An 18,491-nucleotide genomic window follows, 5' to 3' on the forward strand; every position below is an offset into this window, starting at 1 on the left:
TTATGCTCTGAGGTGTGTTTTAACGAATAGGCTACTACAGGCAGTCTGTCAGTTCACCATAACCTCTGACATGATCCTAATTCAAAGATTTGAGCACTGAGCAACAGAAGGTGATTAAGATTGTTGTTTAGCTTCTGACCTAGTAATACTGTAATGATTGCAAGGCAATAAGCTGAAGTGATTTATTAATTATTATTTTTTATCACAATAAAAAAACTATAGACCATAAAAGTCAATGGCTTTTAAATAAAAAGGCTAAGACAAATTAAGTTAGTTCTTTATTTGCATAAAATGTAAATGCATACACAGCTAAATTTACACAATAGTTTGCATTTCTTGTTTATAGACAGTTATCAGGACTGCAGCCATATAAAAACTAAAATAAGCATTTAAAAACAAATAGAAAACATATCAGAACAATCCTCCCAGTTGTCTGCAAGTAGTTTAATTCTGTGTGCTGTGCAATATACAGGACTGTTTTAATGCCATATTCTCTCTGTAAGAGCGTAGAACAGGTTAAACAGCTTCTCGCTCATTCAGTCTACCCTATGTTTACATCTCATTAACAAGCATAAATACACTCAGTGAACTAATCTTCAGGAAACGATTTAGCTTTGGAAACATCCCAGTCATAGTGGGTGATATTGTAAGACCGCCGACCGGTCATCAGGATGTCACTGACAGACATGTGTAAATTATGCCTAGTATGTGGGCTTGATTCAGCATATTAAAATTAAGTTGAATTCACAATGTCGCTTGACCAGTGACAGTGCCCAAGCATGACATCATCAAACCATATGCCTGTGTTTTTTACACAGATTTTTTAAAAATTCAAGTCATTTTCACAAACATGTTAATTCAATGTATGACCAACAGTTGGTCATTAATACAGATCTGCAGAATCATTTGTGCAACTGTGGCCGACCTCATAAATAAACACAAACTAATCAGGGCAAACCGGCTTTCTTGTACAAAGGCACATTCCCCTACTGACTAAATTATTGACTAATGCTCCATCTTACACAGTAAGACCTTGTATGGCTGAAGTTTTTTCTTTATACGGCAGTTGATGTCTTCACAGGCTGCTCGATGCCACCTGTGTTTTTGATTGGTTGATCCTCTTCATCTTTTTTGACGGATGCCATGGCAGCATTGGCTGGAGCCTGACGGGCTCGGGCTGATGGGGATCCTGGACTATCAACATTGGCGGGTTTGGACATCCAATGAAGGATGCGTGTGGAGGGTCGGTGGTGAATAGTGAGTTGGCGAGAGCTGTATCCGGACATTGCAAACCCCAAAGCACCCAGAACAACAGCCAACCTCGGCACTACAAGATCGTGAGCCCTGTAGATCACAGTCCGCACTGCTGACGTCTGAAATAGAGTGCAAACACATGGTTATATTGTGTGATGAACTGACAAACATTACATATGACTGAATGATGACACTTTTCTTTTGGCTGTGTAATATTAAATGTTTGAATAATGGCCAAGTACACATTCTATAACGACCAGATTGTAACACAAATGGATTGTAATCAGATCAAACAGTTCTCTAATGTAATAATTTGCAGATTTAAGGCTTAATTTGAGATAATAGTGATTGAAATCACACCATGTGGAATGTTCTAAAAATTCTTGAATTATAGAAAACAATTATTCACCCATTACATCAATGTCCAATCAGCTTTATGTTTAGTTCTGCCCCAGTTCAGGTGTAAATACACAAAACTACAAACATCTACAGATGATTAATTTAGACTATTCAGTTTATTATCCATAACATGCACATCTGGACAGATTCTTTTACTTACCTGCAAGTAGCGAATGTACCCTGAAGTAGAACGTGGGAGACCAAAAAACATGTCAAGTTAGTCACTAGGCCTCGGAGCGGTTTGTGAGCAGGACTACCTCTTCCACTGGTTCCTTGTTTCTTTCCTTTCTGACCGAGAGTCTTCAGAAGATAGAGCTCACTCAGGTAGGAGTGCACGTCTATCACGTCTTCCTGTGATCATAGCTTATATAGACAGTCGCCATCTGTCTGTCTGTCTCTCAATGAGATTAACAAAAGAGGCTAGCACACACTTTGACATGCTAGCAATGACGACAGCTGCGACAGTATAGGATGTGAGGTTAAGTTGTTGTGAAGGACGACATCCTTGTATAGCTTGGCACGTGTAAAGCCGGAAAGAGCTATAAAGTCGCGACCCAGTTATCAGAACAAAAACAAAACAAGAAAAGGAAAACAAAAATCCTACAAAATAATATAAAAACATGACATAAAACAAAAAACAACAACCAATCAGATGGTTTTACCATGGTACTGTACACCAAGCATACCAATGTGTTACTACAGTACAGACAATAGTCCTATAGGTTATGTTAGTTTTTGTAGTCACCATTTGATGAGGCATCAAAGTCTGGGGTCAGTTTTGGTTTTTGAAAGTCTTTAAAAAAAAAAGTAGAAAAGTGTATTATTTATTTATTTATTTGATTAATTATGTGAAATATTATTCAATGTAAAATAACTGTTTTATTTTTAAAATATATTTGTTTATATTTATTGTTAATATTTCTATGGAAACTTTTTTTTTTTTAGGATTCTTTGATGAATAGAAAGTTAAAATCATTTAACAACATTTATTTAAAATATAATTTTTTTTGTAACAATGTAAAAGTTTTACAGTTACTTTTGATACATATTTCTTTAAAAACTCTTAATGACCCCAAACTTTTGAATGGTGGTGTAGATTCTACAAAGAAAACCAGTATGGTGTAGCCGTTTCTGCCACCATGTTGTCTTGCTTATTCACCTATTTAAATATCTGTTTGTTGCTACACACTGCAAAGAGAACCTGTCTGGAGATTTTGCCTCAGGGTAGAGAACATAATAAACAGAATATTGTCTTTCCCAACACAGTCCTATAGACCCTTTAGCCACACAAGGTTATATCAGTCTGTGAGTTGAGGGCCTCACAGGGGACCGACAAATCTTGTTCTTTATGAGGACCTGTTAAACAAACAGACCTCAGTCAGTGGCAGATCATTTAGTATGTTTAAATTAAATTGCTTTTCCGAGCATTTATGACTGGCAGATATTTGCTCCACCTCTTTGCAGGATTGCCTATCATCTTTTGAGTGGATAATGATCTATAAACCGTAAATCAATAAACTGCGATATTAAAGCAGCAGTGAGCATTTAGTGTGATGATATGCTGAGCTTAGTGCTAAAACAAGATGATATTTTGTTCTTCTCAGCTGCTATAATTCCACCATCACACCTGCTGTGTCGTCCGCCACATATTCAAGCTGGCGTAAGAAAACATTTCTCAGAGAAACAGAAGGGTTATTATTTCTAAACATTGTAACCTAATGGGAAGCAATAAAAAAACATATTCTGTCTGAGACAACCCAGATCCATGTGATCCTATAATGGCATCAAAGCCCATGCTGTGGGTTTCCTTGAGTATCTCAGATTAGCACAAACACACACATGGCTGTCTAGAGATGCTTCTTTAGCTAAAGTCATTCTTCCTTGACGTAATGGTTAAGCCATTGTATCCGTTTAAATTGATCTTTGTATGTCGTGCACTTCACTTAATGCAGGTAGGTATATTAAACAATCAATGGAAACAAGGACACATTTGTTTATCTCGTGAATTGAAATAAAACTTTAATATCTTTATAGCTGCACTAAGATTTTTTTCTAGTCTCACTGATAGTCACAGTGGCTTGTCACATTGATGCCCCCAAGTAGCTCATTAAAATGTGAAAAAAAAAAAAAAACTAAATGAGGCTTTGTTTTGGGGAAATGAGCAGTCTAGTGAGTAAAAGCTTAAATGTCATGATCTAAACAGTCTCTGAGATCAATGAGTGGCTGCTGACGTTCTGATGTTAAGGTAATTAGCTGCTAAGACGCTAAACCACGGAGCCCTCATAATGAGCTGTGGAAGACCGGTGATCCAGGTCAATCATAATACTCTAGTGTTTGGATAGCAGAAATATATTTTCTGGAGCAGCTCTGAGAGTGTATTGGTGCCCTACGATAAAAAAAATTTAAGTAGAAAATGTGTAAAAAATCTTTTTCACAAGTGATTATTATTGTGAAGGCCAGATAAACTAGAATCTATCATGCTGGGTCTTTAAAAGGTATGCAAATTGTTGCTGCTGCACTTTGATGCTGAGTTTCTTGAATTCCTTGGCTATAAAACAGCATGACTGACGAGATATTATGAGATATTACAATCAGAGACCTGCTGGTTATTCACAGTCGCTTTCCTCTTAGGCTCTGAATCTGGGGACGTCATGTCTTCAGCTCTCTCTGTATGGGCAGAATCTCAGTCAGCCAATACTCAATAAGAGCACATACCACTGAAACCTCATCTGTAAAACGAGAAAGAGAAAGATCAACTAAATATAACATTTGCCCATATTTGTGTTCTTATGTTGTTTGCTTAGGAATCATGAATTTGAAATAATTTACTACTGTCTGGATTTGGCTGATATTTTGGCTAGAGATTAAAATCACAACAGGACCAACCTGGTCAAATAAGGGCTAAATAAAAATAAAAAGTACCGCTTTATTGAAATGCACTATTGGACCTAGATTCCCATACAATGTTTAGTTATTAGGACATCTGAGGGAAAACACATATCTGCAGAGTAACATTAATGGCCTACTGCAATTACTGGTGGAAATAATGGTGTATGGGGGAGAAAAGTGGATAAATGTTATGTCTCCTGTGGTTGTTGTGGAGATGGATGCTTTGTTTACGAGTCACCATGGACACCTGCGCGAAATGTCGCGAGTCCGCTGGGTGCTTGTAGCTCCTTAGTAAAACACTGATCATCTTATTAAGGTCTAATCTGACTTCACAAACACACATACGTGAAAAGTATTGCTAAAAAAACACTATGGGCACATTCAATGTAAACACAAAATTGTAATTGTCTTTTTATGCATATAAAGCCAAAAGATTCCTAGAAAGCACTTTATATGCTACAGCTTTTTCTTGATCGATACTTTGGGTATGTTGAGAATCGAACTTACTGACTGTTGCACAATATACATTGTAAGCTGCATAGTGTAAAGCATTATTTAACAATAAACATTTGAAACCGTATTATGCTAAGTTATCGTCACATGACCTTCTTAAAGTGAGTGACATTCAGTCAGAGCCGGCTCAAGCCTTTATGGGGCCCTAAGCAGAATTTTATTTGGGGGCCCATGGTGCCACCAATATGATTGACTATTGTCAATGCTTGATTAGTCGCAGACTGAAAAAGACACCCATTATCAATTGTATTAGTTGTAGCTGTGTTGCTTACATCAATGTCTGTCTGGCCTGTTTTCCCTTTTCCCTTTTTTTTTTAACAGTATCAAACCCAAGCTAACTTTAGAAAAACAGTTTATTTTATAAAAAAAGAATAATTTAATTACAAAATGGACAATTTTAAATTAAACACTTAAAATAAGACATATTTTCATATACAACAGATCAGATGGACCTGTAACAAGTTAACAATAATAAATGTATTAACATTAAAGGGGTAGTTCACCCATGAAAATAATATAGTATAATTTTCTTCTTCTGCTGAACACAAAATAAAATATTTTGACAAATGTTGATGGACCCCATTGATCTCCATAGTATTTTTTTTCCTACTATGAAAGGCAATGGGGTCCAGCAACTGTTTGGTTACACATATTCGCCAAAATATCTTGTTTTGTGTTCAGCAGAAGAAAGAAATTGATACATGGAGAATGAGTAAATAACAAAATTTTCATTTTTGGGTGAACTATCCCTTTAACTATCCATGTGTATAGGCTGCTGTCCCTTGAAGATATGCATGCTTCTAACACACAGTGACAGATGCAACTGATCTCTTCCACTTTAGACATAAGCACATAACCAACTGTTTTTATGTTAACCTTGTGTGTATTTAACAGTATTAGCACAATCAGACGCTATTTAGATAAAGTCCAGTAATCGGGTGCTGTTTGACAGTTTTTAGTGCGCGAGCTCGGTGTCGAGTTACAGGTCACAGTCGCAGGGTCTATGGTCGGACCATAGTTTGGGGGCCCTCTAGTAGGCGGCGGGGCCCTAAGCAGCCGCTTAGTTTGCTTATAGGGAGAGCTGGCTCTGCATCCAGTTAATGTCATGGAAATAAAGACAAAAATATATTAAAAAAATTATACATCTACCATATATTGAGGTCTGCATTCATTTGATCTAAAATACATTAAAAAGTGTATTATTGTGAAACACTATTTAAAAATAAGTGTTGTCTTTTTTAAAATGTAATTTATTCCTCTGATGGAAGGCTCACCATCCCTCCAATCACATGATCCTTGATGTCCACATGTTACATGATCCTTGTTGAATTATTCTAATATGCTGATTTGGTGCTCAAGAATAATTTTGTTTGTTATTATCAATGTAGAAAACAGTTGAGCCGCTTAATACTTTTGTGGAAACATGATACCTACTTTGATGTATTTTTTTTTTAAATCTCTATATTTTTCAACAATGAAAATGTTTTTACGGTCACTTTTTTATTCCTTTAAAAGTATTTTTTTTTTTAAATAGAAAATTATATATACACAGTATAGTGATCCCAAATTTTTGCACAATAGTAGCTTGTGTATTTGTGGGCATTTTTTGTCTTTTGGCAGTGAAATCAATATTCTATTGTTTGCAACTATTACTATAAAACAAAAACACACATTTGATGTACAGAAATGGGAGGTCCAAGCGCCCTCACTTACCTGCAGGCAATATGCTTGTGTCCCTGAATTCCTGCAGCTGTGATTTTAACTGCTCTTCATTATTCACCATTAGAGCCCTTAGTGCACACAGCCTGGATATCTCAGCAGGGGGCAGCGTCCTACCAGACAGACGAGAGAACAGAGTCTCAGCTGCAGTGAGGGTGAGAGCAGGTCCACTTTCTACACAGGAGCCTGAAAAGAAGAGTAGCAATACATTATGTATATCTCATTACAAGCACACCTGCACGCACGCACACACACATGTGCGTGGCATTGGCACACACCAAGGCTGCATTTATTGGATCTAAAATACAGCAAAAACAGTAATATTGTGAAATATTTGTACAATTTAAAATCATGTTTTCTATTTGAATATATTTTAAAATTGAATTTTATTATTCCTGCATTTATCATTTATCTGAAAATAGAAATAAATGTCTAAAATAGAAAGCTTTTTTAACATTATAAATGTCTATTTTGATCAATTTAATGCATCCTTGTTGAATAAAAGTATTAGTATTATAAAAGTAAAAACAAAAAATGAATGGTAGTGTATAATGTTACAAAAGATTTCTATTTCAGAAAAATGCTGTTTTTTTTTGCCACCTGGATGATTCGACAGCAGCCATATTGCGCCAGAACGCCCACCACACACCAGCTTACTGGTGGAGAGGAGACAGTGATGAAGCCAATCAGTGTATGGGGATGATTACGAGGACATGATGGACAGAGGCCAAGGTGCAAATTTGGCCAGGATGCCGGGGTTACACCCCTACTCTTTTTCGAAGGACATCCTGGGATTTTTAATGACCACGGAGTCAAGACCTCGCTTTAACGTCTCATCCAAAGGACGGCGCTCTTTGACAGTGTAGTGTCCCCATCACTACACTGGGGTGTTAAGACCAGGTTAAGACCCACACAGACCACAGTGTGAGCGCCCCCTGCTGGCCTCACTATCACCTCTTCCAGCTGCTACCTGGTTTTCTCAGGAGGTCTCCCATCCAGGTACTAACCAGCCTCAGCCCTGTTTAGCTTCAGTGGGCAACCAGTCTTGGGCTACAGGGTGATATGGCTGCTGGGTATAATATGCCTAACGGTAGTGTTTATTTATCCTCAACATAGAACAAAGTGATAAAAGTATACAGTAAAATGCTATACCAGAGGACTTGTGATCAGACAGGTAGATCTCCTGTGTGGTACGGAGGAAGTCGAGCACCTCCTCTGAATTGCCATGTCCACTCTGTGCGTATGTGAACTCAACAGCTCTCACATGAGGCACCAGTCCAAGAGCGATGAGTTTCTCTTTGTGCCGTTTCTTCTTCATCTTCCTCTTTCTGTTCTTGCTGAGCCGTTCTATGCTCAACGAGCTTCCAGCGTCCCCTTCATCGCTGGGATGTACAGCATCTGTCTGGCCCTGTACAGCGCCCTCTGTTGGAGGGGTGGATACCTTGGCTGAAGTAATGGGAGATGCTTTTTTCTTTCTCCTCCTTTTCCTCTTCTTATGCAACTCATGGTCATCTGATTCTGAAAGATCCAAAAATGGCTCATTGGTGAGGAGGATTATAGACTTTCTCACAGTATTAGAATCATTACAAAGGGGTTTTAAATCCGACAAGCATCAGGCTCCATTCTCTGGAAAAAGAGGTTTAACGTGACTGATTTGTCATGAATGGATTTAAATAAATACACTATAACAACGGAAGGACATCAGTTACAGTCTCATTGCATTTATGCTCTTGGTAGACTCTTTCAAATAAAAAGCATCCTACAAGAAATGTGCAAATGCTGTATAAGAGGCAATTACCAGAGTGGATAGTGCACCACACACACACACACACACACACACACACACACACTTGCCCTTTCAGTAGTTTTCTGCAGGCTTTTCGAGCTCCTTAGGACTATACAAACACACTGAGTTGTGCTGAGCTATTGATTTTTTTCATCTGTATTCAGAGCAGAGAAACTGACCGCACATCTGAGTGACACACCGCAGGAAGCAAAGATTCAGCTCATCAGCATACAGCTCATACAATGAGACCGGTTTGCAATAAAGGAGGGATGAGGAAAGGCCTCAATAACATGGACAGCATGAGTAAGTGTGTGTGTGTGAGTGAGAGAGCGAGAGAGCTTGTGAACGAAGTTATTGCTGCTCTGCAGGTCTATTGAGGTCTATTCAGATCAATAGCAACAAAAAGACAGTAGGAGGAAGAAATATACAGAGTTTTTTAGTGAAAGAGGAAAGAAGTATAACATGCACACTAAGCCAAACCACAAATACGACACCTGGACTAAAAGACTCATGATGGTGGGATGAGTAATATGTAATAAAAGATGCAACAATGTCACCTTGTATACATGGTGCTTGTATACAAGGAGGTGCTTGGTTTTGTCATTAAATATTTTTATTTATTCAAATTTAATGTCATATAGTACAAGTACCCAAAAAGGATGTTACAACAGACCCAAATTTTGTTATGCCCGGTTCAGATTACACGATTTTAGCCCAATTTTGGCACGATCCGCTTGACGTAGGGTGTCGAGGGGATTTGTAAATGTCAACGGGCGTCGGGACGCAAGATTCGATCGTTTCATCTCATATAGTGTGTCATAGTGGACGACAACCGACGCCGCGTCTGCGATGCTTCACGACATCACGATAAAAAGACTAGCATGTTTCATTTTTATTTTCTGCCCTCCACGAGGTCAAGAGTAAGTGTGTGTGTGTGTGAGAGTGAGTGAGCGTTAATGCGTTTGTGTGTGCGTGCGTGTGTGTGTGTGTGAGTGAGCGTGTGTGCACGAGTCAGTGAGCAAGAGTGAGTGTGCGTGTGTATGTGTGTGTGTGATTGCGTGTGTGTATATATGTGTACGAGTGAATGTGTGTGTGTGAGACGGCACGCGATGACTGGTCGGAAAGCAATGTGTAGTCTGACATGTAGTCTCACAACAAGACAAGATTTTAGGAGTCAAAATCACGTAATCTGACACAGGCATTAAACCCTTGATTTGGCTTGTCATACCTGTATAAATACACCAGGAAGCAGGAAAAAGCATAGATTAATTGGGCCTGAATGAAATATCACAAATGGTCCGATTCCTTTTGGTTCTGTGATATTTGTGCGAATTAAACATATAAATTACTAATTTTGTGTTTGTGTAGATGATAAAATCCAAACTGTTTTCCTGATGAATAAGGATGTTATTTCTGAGGTTTTTTCTTTTTTACCATGGGTGCTGTGGCTAATATGCTCCACTGAATCAAACGATTTGATCATTTGGATTCATAACAGGAGTTGCAAATTAAAATAAACAGAAAAATCACCCAATATTTAAAAAAACACAATTGATTAGTCTAAATAATTCAAAAGTAAAATATTAATCAGGATATCAAGACACAGCTGCAGACTGGCTAATATAATCTGCAGTGACTAATAATTATTTACAGGGATTACTAGGATCACTTCACTGCAAGTGAGTGACTGAATGTGTGACTGAAAGAGAAATCAAATAAAAGGGAAAAGAGATGGTGGTCTTAACCTAAGAGGTGTGTCATTAATCAGATTGAAGACGGTTGTGTCACCAACTCACCGACTGGGCTGTTCTCAGAGTCAATGGAATCGGGATTGGACAGTGTGACAGGATCATCCCCGCTAGTGATCAGGTAGCCTTGAGGAGGAGGAAGTACAGTGAAGAGCTTTTTGCCTGGTACAGCTGTACTTTTCTCATTACCTAAGAAAGGGAGAGAAAGAAAGGGTGAACAAGCAGTCAAGTCCCCTGTTAGTGCTCATATTATGCTTTTTCGGAAATTACCTTCCATGTAGTGTTTTATATTATGTATAGTTATAGGTAAATGTAAAATGTCTGCAAATTTTCAAAGAATAAAGTGCACAAAAAATTTAGTTATTGTCTCCCAAAAGAAAGAACCGATTCTGAACTGCCTGAAACAAGTCGTCAGTAATTCCAGTCTTATTTCCTGCACAAACCTATGTAAACTGCCTATGGTCTTCATTGGCTGTCCGTCAACAATGTCTACTTAAACCCACCCTCAAACACAACACTGCAGTTGTAGCTGAGGCCTGAAAGAGTTTGGTTCATGTTGTCGACATGCCGTGAAGACACTTTTCTACGGTGCTAATTGCGAAAGCAAATCCACTTTGCAAGCAGTTCCAAGCATGAGGACTCAAGCTCAAATAGATATGGTACACCATTGCCATTGTTACTGTGCTAATGAAGCCTCCAGATTTGAAATTCAGATATAGGCCCCGTTTACATGTGCATAGTTATTTTGAAAAACTAAGACATTTCCCTTTGGTTGTGCCCCTCTTACACACAAACTGAAACTTTGCCTCTGAAAACGATTCTTTCTAAAAACTTCGGCCAGAGTGGAGATTTTGGAAAACTCAGTTTTAGGCAGTCGATGTCACAGTATGCAACAGAACTTGCACTGCGTTCTGATTGGCTAACGTGGGCTTGAGCTTCTCGTTACACTGCCACCTACAGGTTTGGTATGCGTCAAGGACGGCATATACATGGGTTTGTGTAAACGAACACTTTTCTGAAAACAGAGAGGGTGAAATGTCCGTTTATGAAAATAACCGGCCACGTGTAAACGTAGCCATAGTAGTAGGCGTTTTGTTTTCGCCATGCGCTTTAAGTGGTAGACCAATCACAACAGACTGGGCCATCTTGACCAATCATGCAGAGTTGGCTCTCGTAAAGGAGTGGCTTTGAAAGACAGATTCATTTACTGACCATTTCAGGCCCAGTGATAAAAGAGGTGATGCTGCAATGTATGTTAGGAGAAATTAAAATGTTTTTTTTTTGTCCTTAGATGCATGTTAACCTATTGTAGGAGACATCCCAAAACAAAATTAGGTACCTTTAAAATAGCATAAAAGGGGCACCTTAAAAGTTAATGGACTTAAGCATAAAGCAAACTCCAACCTGACTTTTTGGGTGGGATGTACTGAGGTATTTCCACAGGTGGCACAGGTACAAGTATGCTCTGCTCCTGGGCAACAGGTTGCAACACACTCTGCTCTTGAGAAGCAGGATACAATCTTTGCAGGACCTTGGACTGGAATACTAACACACACACACACACACACACACACACACGTTGTGTGTCAACAATAAAAACACGTGCAGAGCACAAGTTCTGTAGAAAGTGAGCACTGTCATACACTTTTATTCAATGCTCTCTTCTTACCTTCTTTTCTGACAGACATATCAGCGGCTGAGAATCATGAAGAATTACACTCCATTACACTTTTCTGATAGGTGTAACGTTAACAGTGGCTGGGTTAGTAACGTTAGATGATAAAGCGCAAAACATGTCAACCGTCTTTAAACCATCTACATTTTAACTATTTTTCACATTTAATAAGAATCCAGGATTTAACATGAAGGGAATATAAAAAATGAGCAGTAAAATCGCACACATATGTCATAATACTGTAAAGAAAGTACCGTCAGGTTCTTTCCCTGTGTTGTCGTGTTTCCGACCTCATCATGATGGCGCCAGAACGTGCAGCGTCCTGAACTGCGCCCTCCAGCGGCGTGGACAAGCGCTACATCACCTCCAGGGGACCGCCGCATCTGCACCCGCGGGGCGGCGACTGCTAAGCACATGCCCTCTCAAAACTTCGCTGCATCCTCACCATGTAGCCGCAAGCTCAACGAATACCTAGAATGTCAGCGTGTAAGAAGGTACGTTCAGCAATTTCAGCATGCTTGTTTTTTGAAAGGTGGAGAAGAAAACCAAAAAGTCCACTCTACTCTAACGAGCTTGTGTGCGGCGGCGCGCGGGATGCAGAGCTCTGCATTACATCACTTACCTGACGAGAGAAGGCGTGACATTTTCACCTGTCGGATTCAACAAATATTTTGCTTAGGCTATTTAGGTTTGTTAACAATTTAATTTAGCCTTTTATTTTATTCCGAAAATTACCCAAGTTTGCTCAGATTGTTCATTCTTGAACATTGACTTGTAAACAACTTCTTCCCGTCTCTGTAGCTATAGCCTAACTGGGTGTGGGTCAACTGGAGTGCAATTTTCAAAACTGCTAATTAGGCCTATCCATCTTATTATGAACGTAAGCTTAAATATGTCTACCTCAAAGAACATTTTTCTAGTTCAGACTGATATGTAAACATTCACTGATGCACTTCTATAAACTTTATAGTCACCCAATATTAGGTTACATCCACTTATAAATGTAAACTTTTTAAGAATCGGTAATTAGGCTACCACCACTAATCTGAATATTTGGGGTGACAGTGCCCCTTTCTTAATGTTGGGAAGATATGGAATTGTAAATAGATACATTAAAGATACCCTCTATCACTATATTGGTTTATGAGTGGTATTAGAGATTTTCTTTGTAATTTATTAGAATAACATTATGTTGGATATTTAATTGTACATGCAGATTTACATAGTTGTACTTTTAGATTACCTTTAGCATCATCTAACACTCACTTAAAAGTTACACAATCCCCCAGTTTCACAGACAAAGCTTAAACCTAGTCCTAGGCTAAAAAGCAAGTTTGAGCTGTTTTATCTGAAGCAACATGTAGGCTACTGGCATATCTCATAATATTAAAAAACATTTTTTTTTTTAAACTTAAAAAATTGTCTCAAGATGCACACCAGTAATGTTTGTTTTTCGTCTAAGACACATTTATAAAAGCTACTTAAATGTCCTAATTAAACTGAGGCGTATTCCTGGTTTAATTTAAGCCAGGCCTAAGAATCTTTTGCATATTTCAAAATGAATATCCCTTTTCAAAACAGTACATATGTTGTGATCCCTAAATTCACTTGTAGTGTTTAAAACACTTGATTTTAGTTTATAATATTTAATTTTTTTTTATAAAAAATGTGGCATCGAATTTAATTATCGGCCATTTATCGGTTATCTGGCATAATATAGGCTAATTTTTTTATATCAGGTCTTCCCTAATACAATTTTGCAAATAAGAAAAAATCCCATTTGTTGTCACCCAAAATGTCATTCACACCTCAGTCCAGTTAATTGATGCTGTTGGGATAACAGTGGAAGGCTGTGTCTGTGTAGCTTTTGCTGGAAAATCTTAAGGATTGAAAGAGCGCTTTCTATCCCACAGTGCAAATGTGTGTGTGTGCCTGTGTGTGTGACTGCGATAGAGCAAATTTGACAAAATATGCATCCATTATCTAAGCTGTTCTCTAAAATGACTCTAAGATGCCCATTTTAAACATATTACATAAGCCAGCAGCAGATGCAGTACAAAGCTTCCCAGATGCAGCTGTCTGTCAATGTAAGTGCGGGGTGCAGCATTCATTTGCAGTTTCAAACACCAGCTCTACAGAAATAACTCAGACGGGCAGAATCAGCCTTCTCTGTATCTTGCACTTATGCTGATAGACAGCACATTTAACTGAGGATCTGAAGGGTTCTGTGGCCCATGCTGAGAGTTTATTAAAGCTTTCTTATATAGCTGCTTTACCTGTAAATATCATAAAAAATCTTTTTATTCAGTCCAGTGACTCTTTGTTTATCATATCGCTATAGTTTAATATTATTATTTGTATTTGTATTATTTTCCAGTATAATTAGAGGGTTCAGTCCGATATTGGAAGCAAATAATGTCATGTAATTTTTCCCCAATTCACACAGTATGTTGTTTTTCTCTGTAGGTTTTCAAAAGTACAGGTGTCAGCCCAACTGCACGATTAATCGTTAAAATATTGTGGTCTCATTCCTAAATGACAACGATTCGGCTATTAAACCTTTAAACCAGTGCGATCACAGCGATTCAAATCTGCGTTGGTGCTTCCACTGTCCCAGAGAGAGCAGTTGTCATGAATAGGTATGAAACAAATAAAATCAAAATATCATTATTTTTGTGTTACAATAATTAAAATGATCACAGAAGTACTGGGATAAAATGGTATAGATTCAGATACAAAAACTGAATTCTACAATAGGAAACAAAATAGCGTAAATCGCCTTTTGAATGTAAATTGACGCTTAAATAAAGATTACATAAATTACATAATTTCACCAGTAGGGGGTGACAAGTGACCTGTTTAAAAAATGTATTTGTTTATTGAATCCTTCTTTCAAGAGATTCATTCAAAAATGCTGATTCATCCATTATAACAATTGAAGTCCTTATGAGTTAGTCATTGAATCATTCATTCAAACCAATAAAAAAGGGATTCAAATTATTTTAATATTTATTACATAGTGTACTCAATGCAGCAATTAACATTTTGTCAGAACTACTAGTAAATTACATTGTGTGTAGTTTTCTATTCATAATCATTGGAGAATCATGATCTTTATTTTAACCTAAAAACCGTGATTCTCAATTTATCCAGAATCGTGCAGCTCTACACGCACACGCACGCACGCATGCACGCACACACACACACACGCACACGCACGCACAATCTTTTATGGCTCATTTCACTAAAATTCTAGATAAGAGTTTAATGTGTTTGTTTAAAGGGCACCTATTATGGAATTTTGAAATGTACCTTTCATGTAGTGTGTAACATAGATCTAAGTGAACAAAAACATCCTGCAAAGTTTGAAATATGAAAGTGCACCGTATATAAAGTTATTGTCTTTCAAAAGTAAGAGTCGACTCTGAGTCATTTTTATGAATCGTTAGAAGACCGAAGCTTTTTCTCTGACTAGATGACGTCAACTTGTCAAGTTATTTGAATACGATGCGCCCACTTATTGCGCTCCAAGGCCAGCAGGGAAAATATCAGGGCGACGAGACGCTGTGTTCTGAAGTGCGACTCAAAAGCCAACATTTTGTTCATCTGCCCAAGGAGGAGCATTTGAAGACTAAGTGGCTACAATTCATATAACTATACCACAGAAGTATAGTCCGAGCCTTGTGCTTTGTTCGCGCCATTTTGAAGACGATTGCTTTACCAACTTAAATGCACTCAAACTTGGATTCGCGATATTGAAGGAAGGTTCAGTTCCAAGTGTATTTGCATCAGCTTCCTCCTCCGTATCACAACCTGTAAGTGTTATTAATAATTTTTGCTTTTATATTTTATGTAGCATGCTTAATAATTATTTTGTTTGTTGTGTAAGCACCGTTTAGCTTCTAGGTCTTCAATGGCAATTGTATTGAGATATGTGAAGTGTTTGTCGTTGTTTTCGGAGTTGTCTAAAGAATAGAGTAATACCTCGTAGTAACGTAACTGCATTTTTTTTGTGTAAAAACGTTATGTTTATGCATCGGGCTAACGCAAACAAAGACTGATTGTGCTTTTACAATATGAACTCTGGGCTATGCTCGCTAACATAACATTAAATTATTTATCTTATTTTTCGTTTTTTACTACAAACTATAAAGCAGTGGACTATAATCATTATTATAACACAATTTAATTGATAAAAGCATCATTGTACTCCGTGTTAAACAATAAGTATTATCTATGTAAACACTGCTGGGTCATCTGACCAATCAACGCAGATTAGCGTCGCGCAAAGGAGGGGTTTGAAAAATGAGTCGTTGAACGAATCATTTGGGAGTCGGTGAGCAAATCAGGTAAAAATAAATGCATATTATACGACAACAAAAGTGTTTTTTGTCATTGCATGCATGTAAAACTGTTGTTGGGGACTCCCTAAACAACATTAGGAACATTTTAAATGTCATAATAGGTGCCCTTTAAAATAAAAAAAATGACAAAACAGTACAGATTTACAAACTTTTTTTATTAAGCGACTCTGAAATGCTTAATACTTTTTGGTCGTTCTCAACTTTCTGCAAACAGATATTTTTGTATAATGGTGATGAGCACTAAAGTAGATATTTAACCATAATGGTGCGTCCCTACTAGTTACAGTGTATGATTTGGATCATGATGCAGGTTCCTCCTCTATTGTTCCTTTCCCATAAATATTTTGGAAGTGGAGCCTTTTGAATAAAACACTCCATGGGATTGCCTTCATTTTTAGCTGTATCTGGTAAAGCGTGATATGACAGGAGAACTCATGGACATCAAGCCACAAGAAGCTTTTCGTGTCTCGCATGTGTGCTTGTGTCATCAGCTTAACGGCAGCTACAGTATTATTTCTTTGATTTCTCCCATTCATAATGCAGGCATGTGTTAGTGCTTCTGTGGAGGCTCTGCTGCATGGCAAGATAAGTACAGGAAACGACGAGAGGTTGGCACAAAAATGAATGACTGAAAAAAATGAATAAATTAATGAGGCAGGGTCAGAAATATGTTTCCGTGCTGTGCAGGGACCCCAAGGTCATATGAGTACCATATGAGTTAATCGTTGATGTTAGAGATTAGAGAATTTTCTAATTTATTTTTACATACGATTATTTAGTTAATCATTCAACAGTCACTAAAGCGCTAATAATTTAATAGAATTGATTTCACCCAAAATTGTAATATGAATCTATATATCCCTACTAGAATAGATATCAGTCCTATTTCTGACAAAGTGCATATTTTGTGGTAAAACAGAGGATTAAAGCTTCAATAATATCTGCATACCAGTGTTTTTACATTGTTAACAAATGTAACAAAACTAATAAAAATAGTTTTTGTTAATTGAAATTAAGTAAAACTAAAATGTAAGATGAAAACTTAAAAATTAGAAATGTTGCCATGGCCACTAAATTAAATAAAAAACGTAAAAAAATTAAAAAAAAATGTTAAGAAATTGAAGCTAAATAGATCCACAAAAAAAAAAACTATTTACAAAATGAATACAACTTAATCTAAAAAATTTTTTTTTTAGAAGTATACAATAGTATATAAAACAAAATAAAAATTAAAGTTAAAGATAATTATTAAAAGAATATGAAGGCAAAACAGGCTAATTTCAAAATTACAATTATTATTTTTACATTTACATGATTGGAGTCTCAAAGTCGAAAACTAAAAACCGCAGTTCTTTAAAACTTCTCCCCCTTTTTGTGGTTCCTGACCTTATCATCTCTGACTGTAGGTTAAAACTGTTCAGTCTCTCCGGATTTTTTTGGGTGCCACAGCATGAAACATTTCTCCAGAAAACACTGTAATTAGCGCTGCTGTCTCAGAGCTCCGCCTTCCTCCTATTACTCTGGGAATTAAGAGGTGCCTGAAAAAAAGTGTGAGTTCTGTAAGCCTGAGACGCACACACACATGCACACGGAGAGTATCTGCTTGTGCCGCTGAGTGTTTTTTTCCCCCTGATTGTGACAGTTGGAGCTATTTAGTAATTTAGAGAGCTGCGATTAGACACACTGATTATATACACACTGATTAAGCACACCGTAAGTGTACACACACTGATTACACAGATTTCACACATGCTCTAGCATGAGCCAGCTGGTGTCCTGTGGTAAGAGGGTCAGCAAGGGCAATGATTATTGTAGAGATGGATTTCATATTTTGTATGTTTGATATATTAGATAATAGCCAGATGCATGTATGTTTGATTTATGAATGAGAAATCAAGTCAGTCTTACAACAGTTTAGGGTTTTTCTTTAGATGACAAGCACACAAACCACAGTGATCGTGACACTATAGACACATCACATAAAAACTGTAAAAATGTATTCAGTATGATTCTTATGGGGCTTTTGCAAAGCATTTTATCTGTCACTTTTCTTGAAGAAATTGTTAAATCACGCAGTAAAAGTGGTTAAAGACTTTGGAGACTGTGAGGCAATTGCTTTACACAGTATACTAAATAGAGAAAAG

General features: G+C 37.4%; 3 protein-coding genes across 6 annotated transcripts in view; 1 reads left to right on the forward strand and 2 right to left on the reverse strand.

Annotated features, from left to right (window-relative positions):
- Positions 1-169: 169 nt before the first annotated feature.
- Positions 170-2,119, reverse strand: LOC307008794 (uncharacterized protein). Its single transcript, XM_079631952.1, has 2 exons — positions 1,814-2,119; positions 170-1,373 (listed from the first exon to the last, which is right to left on the reverse strand). Exons 1-2 carry the CDS (start codon positions 1,862-1,864, stop codon positions 1,056-1,058), a joined length of 369 nt encoding a protein of 122 aa, XP_079488078.1. The 5' UTR covers positions 1,865-2,119; the 3' UTR covers positions 170-1,055.
- Positions 2,120-2,491: 372 nt separating this feature from the next.
- Positions 2,492-12,848, reverse strand: erich1 (glutamate rich 1). Of its 2 annotated transcripts, XM_079631951.1 has the most exons (9): positions 12,719-12,848; positions 12,606-12,633; positions 12,238-12,454; positions 11,978-12,041; positions 11,713-11,853; positions 10,357-10,497; positions 7,927-8,292; positions 6,769-6,960; positions 2,492-4,382 (listed from the first exon to the last, which is right to left on the reverse strand). In XM_079631951.1, exons 4-9 carry the CDS (start codon positions 11,994-11,996, stop codon positions 4,303-4,305), a joined length of 939 nt encoding a protein of 312 aa, XP_079488077.1. In that variant the 5' UTR covers positions 11,997-12,041; positions 12,238-12,454; positions 12,606-12,633; positions 12,719-12,848; the 3' UTR covers positions 2,492-4,302. The 2 variants fall into 2 exon arrangements, with proteins under 2 accessions (XP_079488077.1, XP_079488076.1); XM_079631950.1 differs by lacking the exons at positions 12,606-12,633; positions 12,719-12,848 and having other exon boundaries at positions 12,238-12,603.
- Positions 12,371-18,491, forward strand: part of dlgap2a (discs, large homolog-associated protein 2a) — a 136,385-nt gene continuing 130,264 nt past the window's right edge. For all 3 annotated transcript variants that reach the window (XM_079631937.1, XM_079631938.1, XM_079631939.1), the window contains exon 1: positions 12,371-12,477. In XM_079631937.1, the coding sequence (XP_079488063.1) occupies positions 12,460-12,477 (18 nt within the window). In that variant the 5' untranslated portion in view covers positions 12,371-12,459. The remainder of the gene's footprint in view (positions 12,478-18,491) is intronic.

This window comes from Phoxinus phoxinus, assembly GCF_949152265.1.
Source record: "Phoxinus phoxinus genome assembly, chromosome: 13".
Lineage (NCBI taxonomy): Eukaryota > Metazoa > Chordata > Actinopteri > Cypriniformes > Leuciscidae > Phoxinus > Phoxinus phoxinus.